Source organism: Chlamydotis macqueenii, chromosome 1 (assembly GCF_036417535.1).
Source record: "Chlamydotis macqueenii isolate bChlMac1 chromosome 1, bChlMac1.mat, whole genome shotgun sequence".
In the NCBI taxonomy this organism is placed as follows: Eukaryota; Metazoa; Chordata; class Aves; order Otidiformes; family Otididae; genus Chlamydotis; species Chlamydotis macqueenii.
Window position 1 is genome coordinate 152,915,972 of NC_141556.1, and position 10,534 is coordinate 152,926,505.

At 42.7% G+C, this 10,534-nt stretch overlaps 1 protein-coding gene across 1 annotated transcript in view; it reads left to right on the forward strand.

The window, feature by feature from the left end:
* The window catches only part of RAB20 (RAB20, member RAS oncogene family), a 29,212-nt gene extending 23,460 nt beyond the window's left edge, over positions 1-5,752 (forward strand). Inside the window, exon 2 of the mRNA XM_086741173.1 lies at positions 4,680-5,752. Coding sequence (XP_086597299.1) covers positions 4,680-5,200 — 521 coding nt within the window. The 3' untranslated portion in view covers positions 5,201-5,752. The remainder of the gene's footprint in view (positions 1-4,679) is intronic.
* Positions 5,753-10,534: the final 4,782 nt, after the last annotated feature.

Genomic DNA, 10,534 nt, shown 5'->3' on the forward strand with positions numbered 1-10,534 from the left:
CTCTTTGACAGTGTGGATCTCGCTATACGTGCACGAACAGAAATCTCGGTTCCTAGCGAAATTGTTTCCCCTAATGTCCTTTAAAGGGTCACAACTTTACTGCTTTGTCTGCAAACAGAAGAAAATGCTGTTCCTCAAAAAAGAGCTTCTTTGTCTGCTCTTGTGATCATGCGGATGTTCCCGCTGAGGTAACTCAAGAGCATCAGGGTCACCCTTTGAACCTTCATCCACGGCAGCTGAATCCTCAACTCTCATTTATTTCTAATACTGGTTTCTGTGCTGTGTCATGGGTGTCGTACTTTCTCTTTTCTTTCCTGTTTTGTCTGTTCCCCTAGGGCACAATTCCTGTCTGTCAAGTTCAGACTCCCTTATAAAGGAGAAAGGGAATTTGAAAGGCAAAACCTACCTTGTGTTTGTGTTAATTCCTCTCTACTGTTCAGATTACAATACTGCTTAAATTACACTGAAAATACTTGGAAGACACCTGGTTTATGGACTGAGAAATTTCTGGACAATTTTGCACTCTTGTTCATTTTTAATGCGATGTTAGTGTGCTTCTGTTGCTCACCTTTGTGTACACTTCCACACTACATATTTACTTTAGGAACTCAGAATTTGGGACCCTGCTCAGACTGTGATATCAGAGTAACAACAGTAGTTTTTCCAGTACTTTCTGGAAGACTTTTTTTAGCTCTTTAGTGTTTGTGGTGTTTTATTCCCTCAAGACTTAACGTAACAGTTTGCATTCTTGTATGCACTCAACAGGGAGAGATTTAAAACTTGTTCTTCTGGTAAAGGATTTCTTGAAAGAGAGTGTTTGTGGGAAGTTACGCTACTTAAGAAGTTGTGGTGAAAGCCTTTTGAAGAGGTGGTAGGTAAGGAACATTCAAACCTGGCTGGAGGAAATCTTTTGCTCTCGTAAACATCAACAACAACTTCACAGGCTGCTTTGGATACCACCCCCAGGGAAGGCGGGCAGGAGGAGAGCTCCAAGATGGAGACGGGGGCAGTGGCTAGCACTGCTGCTGTCAGTGGATCCTACAGCTGGGAGCTGGGAAGGGAAGAGGATGCTCAGTTAAGCTGTGGTCCCATCCAGAGAAGTGTTCAGGTGGGCTGCTGCCTTCCAGCTGAGACATCAGGGTGCTGTAGGAGGCTGGCTAGACCAAAGCCCAGGCCTTAAGTTCAAGTCTCGGCACACTTTTAATCCAGCCTTGCTTACTTAATCAGGCTGCTCTCTTGCAAGATCTGCTTTTCCCTTCTTTCTCCTTTGGGTTTCTTACAAACTTTATGGCACTGAGGTCCATTTGGCTCAAAATTCTTAGATTTGTTTATGACAACCATCATAGGACTTTGAAAATGCTTGCTGGCTGCTCTGCTCCTGAGTGGGTTAAGTCTTCAACTGGACTTCATATACTTGCTGGAAGAGTATCTGAAAAGCAAATGGTGCTGCAGGTAATGATACGGCTGTAGGGTTGTCAAACTGCTGTAAATAAGGCAAAATACAAAGATTAAAAGAAAAAGGGAAATTGGTTTTTGGTTGCTTGGCTTTAAGAAATGTCCCTAACGATGTGCCTTTATAGTTGATTTGGTGGTTCTTGCAATTCCTTTGATTGCAAATTATTTAATAGTTCTGCCACTCTTCCCTGTTGCCTTTATTTTTTTAAAGGGTGAAATTGTTTAATTCTTGGATTCAGGGTCTACTGTTTAATTTGGCTACCTGTGTAAAAAGACACATGGCTGTAGTGCGACAAGGTGGGTCCAAAGACACACCTAACTGGCCATAAGAAGGGGATGGCTGTTTTCGTGCAATAGGGTTTTCAGTGTAACTTCTGATACTATTTTGCCTGACACCTTGGAGACAGAGAAGATATTAGTTTAAATACTTTATGTAGTTTTGGGGGTTTCCACATCTAAGGTTGTTCCAGCCCTTAAGTGCCAGAACTGGTCCGTACAAGGAAACTGTGCTGCAAAAATAAATTATGCATTTTTTTTTTTCTGCATGTAGGCTGTGCTGTGAGGGTGAGCGAGAGAGTCTCTCCATAATTCCTCTGACATAATTAATCCCTTATGCGAGGTAGATTCTTCTTACTGCATCTTTCCCCTTTTCAACAATATATTAGTTGTGGAAGTAGCCAGTTTCTAGTTGAAGTGTAAAATTATCATGGTTTATATTATACTGTGCAAGATTAGATTAGCATACAAATTCCATAAAACAAGTCATAGTATTGTTCTAGTACTTGGTCGCTGTAGCAAATAATTTTGGGGGCGGGATTTTACGTCTTAGGCATCTGAAGCGGGAGAACGGGGGAGGATATATGTTCCATTGTGGTTTCCAGACCACGGTATAATCAGGATTCGCATAAAAACAAAGTCGGTCATGGTACAAATGTCTACTGAAAAATTGGAGGCTTTTAAAAGTTGCAGTGCAACTGAAAGCACAACTTTGAACATGAGATTGGAGGAAAGAGTATAAAAGCACTGACCTTCTCCCTCCCCTACACCGCAGTCTCTCTTGCCCTTACCCAGGGTACCAAAACAAGGGCATAGCTGTTCTTCCCTCCCCCATCCCCTTTTTTCCTACTTTAATTTCTTTTGCTGGATGAAAACAAATCAGAGGTTATCTAAAATTGTACAGAAGCAATTTTCCATAAACTGCCTCGTGCTTTTTCTGAACTCCATTCATTGAACTTTTGACCTCTGCAATGTCATGTAACACTTACTGCCTGTTATTCACTGTGCAGGAAAGTATTTAAACTACATGCATGATTTTTTGATGGGAAATACTAATTTTCTGCATTATGAGAAAGAGTAGAGTTTTTCCTGGCTTACTTTCTCAGTGAACTTACAGACATCTATTTATACCCTTTTTCAATTATTCACTAGTCTGAGAGATCTCGCCATTTATCCTAATGCAGCAATTTCACACACCTCTGAGCATCCTCACCAGCTGCCTTTAAACCTCTCTATAGCATACTGTGCACCTTTCAAATCAAATTCTCTGGCATTTACCAGAGTTTCACTAAATGTTAAAGGTGTGGTGAGCCTTGGATTTCATGTTCCAGCTCGACATTTTCCAGTTTTGTTTTACTGATAATGATGAACACTGTGTCTCTCTTCTGGCCACCTGGAGTAGTGTCCTGAAGTTTGTCAAAGAACTTACTACAGTGACTCAAAGATCTATTTTAATTTCTGTTCCCAACTGGAGATAGGCTCTAAGTTACTTTCAGAGTGTGCATGTTCATGTGCAGATGTGTTTTCCCAATATGCACTGACCTGTATTTTTCAGCATGGATTTCTTCTGCCTCTCCTATTCTACAGTCACTTACAAGGATTTCATGATGCTGTAACTCGTGGTGGTCAGTAGCTTTGTGCAGAAAATTAATGTGGCTAGGTCACTTCCAGATCTTCTATAAATGGAGGCTCTGCAAAGAGACTGTCTGAAATCAGTTGATAAATGGTGATGATTCTTAAATGTTCAGAAGAGCGTAACCGGCTCTTTTATGATGGATTTTTTTTTTTTTTTTCTTCTCCTCCTTTGTTCATTCACACTTCTGTTCTGTGATGACCTACGGTTGACTCTGATGGCTGGTTGAAATCTAGTGTGTTTTATCTTAGTCTCAAATTAATTTTGAGGAGTAATGTGAATGTGCTACAGCAAATTCTACACGTAAGGAGGTATTTGGGGAAAGTTGTGGTTCTCTGTAGGAAAGGAAAACTCTTATTTGTCTGTCTTCTGCCTCATTTCCCTTAGTCCCTTTGCAATTACTGAAGAACAGTGATTGCTTCCCAGAATTTAAAGAAGAGTCAATTTTGTCTTCCAATAAACTAATTTGAAGGAGACCATCAAGGCTTAGCTGGAAGTGCGGACAGATACTCATTGAATGACGAGGGCGATGAAATGTTTTGCTATTAACTGTTAGTTATTGAGTGATGGTCAGGGCAACTTGAAAGATAAATTACTCTTAAAATGTAGTTAGGGTTCTCTATATTGTGTGTGTTTAATACTCTAAAAAAAAGTGTGACTACTTGTGATGGGACAGATGCATATTGATAGAGGCTAAATATGGCAGCATGAAAGACAAGAAGTCTTTTCTTGTGAAGCAAATGGACCCGAGAACTGTGGGTGTGTAGCACAGGACTGAATTGCTTACAAAATCCTTCGAAACTGAGGAAGAAGTGGATTGCTGACTTTGACTCAGATTTCTTAACTGGATGTGTTTGAAAGTGCGTACTGAATTTATAGGAGTAATAAGTTCTAGCAGGATTTGAAACAGTAGAACTTATTTTTTGTTTATAAATGGTTAAATAGGTGGAATGGGCCATCTGTGGCCCAGCATGGTAGTTGTTCATGTGACATAAATAAACTAGTATGCCATTTAATAAAAAAACACACTTTTTTTTGCTTTCCGCAACTGCAAATGCTGTGTCACACTCATATTTACAGATTCCCTGAAATCAGAAATTTCTCAGAAATTGAGCAAGCAGTGAGCTGTGGCCCTGTTGCACTCTTAAGGAAAATCAGAAGGAAAAAACTGAAAATGCTACAGAGAACACATTTTTACCATCACTGTTTCATCCAAACCTTCTAAAATTGGCTTAAAGTTCCTTAAACTTCTTTACTATTTTAATAACGTAGCTTCCAGCACGCTAACTGTTTGTTGTGTTTAAACCTCTGCCAGGACGGGAGCAGTTTCATGGCCTCGGGTCTATGTACTGCAGAGGAGCAGCTGCTGTGATCCTCACGTACGACGTGAACAGCCTCCAAAGCCTGACGGAGCTGGAAGAAAGATTCTTGGCACTGACAGACAGCGCAAGCGCCGACTGCATTTTTGCTATTGTTGGAAATAAAGTTGACCTCACCGATGACTGTGCTTTAGCGCCGGATGAAAATAGACCGGAGCAGTCTGTTGCCAGCTGTGGCTCGAAGGTGCGAAAACAAGTCCGTGCAGAGGACGCAATTGCGCTCTATAAAAAGATACTGAAATACAAAATGCTAGATGAGAAGGATGTTCCAGCAGCTGAGAAAATGTGCTTTGAGACCAGTGCAAAAACAGGATACAAGGTGGACTACCTCTTTGAAACTGTCTTTGAGATGGTGGTCCCAATAATTGTACGGCAGAAAGCTGAGGGGCCACCGCAAACTGTAGACATTACTGACTACAAGCCAGCCAAAAGGACAAAATCTGGTTGTTGTGCCTGAACCATTTACATGACGTAAGAAAAGGGGAGGGATCATTCGCTCCAGCAAACTGAGGAATAAAAAGTGCTTACAGTTCACCAGAAAGGAAAAGTGAAAGAATAAATAGATTAAATAGTGTATGTGAAAAAGACAAATCTTCTGAACATTAAAGGTTTCTGGGCAACTGTGTGTGAAAGTGAGAATGTGAGTGAAATTATGGACGAAGACTTGCCAGTTTCCGAGCGCTCCGAAGACAAATGGTGTGTTAGTACAGCTGGTAGCGACAACGGTTTGAACGAGTCTGATTTTTAATGACTCGCCATTTCATGTTGCATGTAAATGATCTATTTGTGTACTCTCGACAGCTTTCACGTGATTATTGTCTTTCCCCTTATGATTCTAACCTTGAAAGATTGAACACATGGTACTTTTTTATTCTTAAAAAAATCCCAGAAAATGCAGGTATAATTTATATTTGTAGCTAATAAATCAATTACAGTCTTTTTATGTCAGCTATGAAAGTGTATAACGTTCAGAAGCTGTGTTATTAAAATCACTGTGGATATGTACTGTCCATTTGGAGACTTTTGTTAAATGTGAATCCTCCTTCCAGAGCAGGCTTTGATGTACGAACAGGCAGCATCACAGCTCTTCTTGCTCCAATTGGAAGTTGCAGGAGGAAGTTTTTTCCTTCACTTTTCTTTTGCAATTTTTACAAATGTGAATAGCAAAGCGTTTGGGGGGAGGAAGCAGTTTCCTTTGTTGTCTGCATTTTGTAGAGAACTCTTTATGGTGCCCATATGACACCATGGGGCTGGATGCCTGTGTTCTATCTCCCTTCCACCTCTTCCTCAGTTGTGCGCAGGCAAAGCTGCAGCTTTGATTTTTAGCAGCTATGCATGACGTTACCATCTACCTGCCGGGAAGCGGGGACTGGCATTTTCTGATGTGAAACTGGCTAATGCAGGAGGAAGGGAAGAGAAACTGCCTTTTGTGGAGTAGAAAGGCACATGAAGGAGCACTAATGAAGTGCGTGGTTTCTCTTCGGACTGCAGTTAAAAACGAGAGGCTAATTCTCAATACTGCTCCTAGCGCTTCCCAGCCCTCTTGGCTACAAAGAACACATGCAGTGATGCAGGAGCTCACACTGAGACACGGTAACCTGAGTGAAAAACTGCTAGTTTAAAAATAAAAAACCCATGAAACACCACCATTTCCCCTCCCCACCCCCGGCCCCCAAACTAACCCAATGCAAAATACCCAGACCACCAAAACTGCAGCTCACACCTTTCCAGTTCTGAAAGCTGTTGTTTGGGGACTTCTTAATCTTACTATGGATGCTTCTGGAATCATTTTCTGAAACGAAAAGGGTGGGTTGTTTTTATGCTTTGTTGTTGCCTTTCTCTGTCCCACCCAAATGGTAGTTGTTTAGTACATAGGGAGACAATTCCAAAATGAATAATGAATTAAGTTATTACTAAGTATATTTAAAACCTTTTTTTTTTTTTTTTTTTTTTTTTTAAAGTATGTCCTCTTGAGCCACTTGCTGCGGAGTAGTAGCTTTATTTTCTGCTTCCAAGGTTATGCACAGTACATGCATAGTGGGGAAGAATGGCTTGAGAGAAGAACCCCTGGAAGGGTTGTCAGCTTTTGGATTTGCTAGGGGTTTGCACTTTAACACCTGCCAGTCTGCCAGAGACTCAGCTGCACCTGTTCTATGGTATTTAAAACTTTATACAATTAAAAACGTTCTAGCTATTAACAAAATTCCAAGGCTGGTGTCTAGTCTTCCCTCAGGACTGGGTAAAGGCAAACTGGCTTACACCTTCGGTCTTGTTTGTGATCAAAGCGATCTGCCAATGTGTCCGTGAGAGGTTCCACTGCTGGTTTTGCTGCTTTGACAGCTGAGCCTGCAGCATGCAGAAGATGTGCCGGGACATCTAGGGTCAGGCTTTTGGGAGATGTACACCTGGAAGGTACAGAACAGGAGAAATATTTGTAAATTTAACATCTAACACTTCTTAAGACATAAATATTTGAAATTCAGTTGCACCAGCATTTGATTCTTATGAGATCCTAAGGAATCGCTACAGCCTTTCCAAAAGCTCCAATTTGGGTGTTTTTACTGAAAGATGACACAGGAACCAGTCTCGCATGCTACATTTTTGCCTGTATGGCTACTCTTGTCCAACATGATGTTCATGGCTTTTCAGTGTTGCTGGCTATTGTTCCTCGAGAAATGTCTGGTTTATGATGGGTTGTCACTGTGCCAGCCTGCCACGCCAACCCTGATCACAGGGTTGCACGGCAGAACCTGGGAGGCTGCGTGATACACGGGAGCAATTGGTGAGAGGTCAGGAGATCGGGATTGCTCAGTGTGCATGTTAGCCCCATTTCTTTACTACTTTCTGGAGTCAGATTGTGCTTTTAAGCCAAACTTGAAGGTTTCTGGAGTTTGATGTAGGATTTTTATTATACTAGTAATTTAAACTCTGCTGTAGCTGAGCTCCATTTTTAAAGCCAAGTGTTGATGCTTGATCTATTGCAGCGGTGCCTCTACTGTCTTCATGCGTGCAAGCATGATTAGAGAACAGTTCAACCCTCAACACAGAAATTACTCAATTTTTTTTTCCTGTTTAGTGGTGCTTTTTCCTTAACAGTGTAGAGGAGCAATATGATATTCCCTGCTCTTGTGCTTATTAAGTGTCCTAATGTGAATTCATTAATTTCCCTGTTGCTTCTGCAGGTGCATCCTGGTATCCCAGCATTGCAAAAAGCATTTTGTCCGTCCCCCCCCACCCCCCATAATTTTACTGGCACAACTCAGCTTGACTTACTGAGAGGGAGGAGCGGTGAAGGTGCAGGGTAGGAACTGGCAGTGCAGGAATTTCACTGATGCACACTTCTACCTCCTGTTGTGTTAAGAACACCACAACCCAGCAGCTGATACACTTTTAGCACAGCAGCTGTAGGCTGGGCTGCTGGTCAGGCTGGGCCAGTGCTAGGCCCTGTCTTAACGGCAGCTGTTCTATGCCAGCTCTTCTACGTCCCACTGGCTGTGGTGAGCGTTTTCCTCCTTCACTGCAAGGTGCAAGACCAAGGTCACTGCCAGCCCCTGACAGCCCCAACAAGGCTTCGAGTCTTGTGGGGGCCGCAAAGGGAGCCTGAATCCTGGGGGTGTCCTTAGGGCAGGCAGAGGTGCTGAGCTTCGGCTTAGTTACACCCTTGTCCACATTGTGATGGGAAGCACCACTGCCTCTTTTCACTCCTCTGCTTGTGGGTCATGGGGCACGGTGATGTTACTTGTTCCTTTCATCCATTATGTCTTCCAACGTGTCTGTAGTCCCTCAGGGCCATGAGGCCAGGCCCTGGGGATGCCACTGGCGCCCCTGTGGTTATGGGGGCTGCTTGCTGGCTGCACTGGGATGCTATCAGCACGTCAGCAGTGACCCCCCCGGCCTCTCTTCTGGCAGCAATCTGATCCCTTCTGCTGTGGGGCTCACATTTACTGCTTGCTGTTTGCTAATTTTCTATTTACAGCAGCTGTGGACAAGCTCAGTCACAGAGGGTGTGAACAAACTCATCCGATCTGGTTGATAAACTCTGAGGAAATAATTGGTGTCAACTGACATCGCTATGCTGACTTCACTATATCTGTGCTGATATAGGGATGCACTATTACCTACAGGGAGTACAATCTCATTCACCTTCTCTAGGCTCAGCAGCACGCTAGACTTTGTGTTTTCAAACAGGCAAGTGTAGGAAGGAAACAGCACACTTTGAAGCCAGAGATTTGACTTGGTTAAACCCAGGCAGAACACTTGTGGTTTTTACGTCCTATTTTGCAGTACTATAGTTCGGTAAAAAGATTTGTTTTGTTTTGCTGTAGCTGAGTTTTTCCTGTACAAAAAATGTTTTAACTTCTTGGAAGTGGGTTCTGGGATCACAGAATCGTGGAATGGTTTGGGTTGAAAGGGATCTCCAGAGGTCATCTAGAGTAAGCCCCCGCCATGGGCAGGGATGTCTTTCATTAGATCAGGCTCCTGAAAGCTCAATCCAACCTGACCTTGAACACTTCCAGGGATGGGGCATCCACAACTTCTCTGGGCAACCTGTCCCAGTGTCTCATTACCCTCATCATAAAAAAAAGTCCAACCTGAATATGCTCTCTTTCAGTTTAAAACCACTGCCTCTTGTCCTGTCACTACAGGCCTTCATAAAAGAGTTTCTCCCCATCTTTCTTATAAGTCCCTTTGAGGTACTGGAAGGCCGCTGTAAGATCTCCCTGGAGCCTTCTCTTTTCCAGGCTGAGCAATCCCAACTCTCAGCCTGTCCTTATAGGAGAGGAGGTAAACTTGCACCTAAGGGGCAATTTGAATAAGTCAGTTCCCCTCCATGCTGTGCTCCATGTGGTGTTAACTCACCAGGTAAAATGCTCTGGCTGCTGCAAGTACTCCATGTGTTTGCGCGCGCCAGCTCCCTCCCCTTCTCAAACAGTGATTGCGCAGGCTTTGGAAAAACGTGGGGATGAGTACACAGACCTGAAGCACATGATGTACACAAAGTAAGTACAAAAGTTCAGGTCTGCATGGCACCTTGTGGGGTTTTGTGGTTGGTTTGTTTTTTCCTGCCCCATGTCTGTGCGTGCAATTCAATGCTGGGCCAATACCGCGCTGAACAAACTTGTGAAGAACAGCTTAAGCGAGTCAGGGGAAATTAAGGGGCAAAGCAACTGTCACCTATCTGCTATCCTGCAAAAAATTTAGCTGCACAGGAAGACTAGGCAATGTATTAGCCATGAAAATCCAAATAGTTTGCTGCTGTTGTTGACATAATCGATTGTTACAGATTTGTACAGCCTCCACTTGAATTCTCTTAGAACACCAAATGTGCTGCATTGCCGGAGTTGCACGCTGTAAACATCAGAAGTGGTAACTGTGTGATCATCCCGCAACCACTGATGTCCAGCAACACCTGGAAGAGGTAAATTGAGGTAAATTGATTCTTGAGGGTTTGTTACTGCCATGTGTAATTTAAAAGAATTGGCAAGTGTGGAATAGATTTGGCTTACGGTGACTGCAATGTTTTCAATTCTAAGTATTTTATTTATCTGAGGTAGATACTAGTGTGATTAGTTTGGAGGCTGTCTGTCTCAGCTACAGCACGGCCAGAGAACTTGTTTCAAGCTCAGGTAATTTCTCTGTTTATGGATATACCTAATTATATGTACAACTAATATAGGTTAGACACTGTGCTAGCTAAGAACTTTAACTTAATTTCTACTTAATATTTTTTTTTGTGGAGGTAACACTTGTCAAGTTTGGTTAATGTTGGTCTCCTGAACATTGTGGAGCA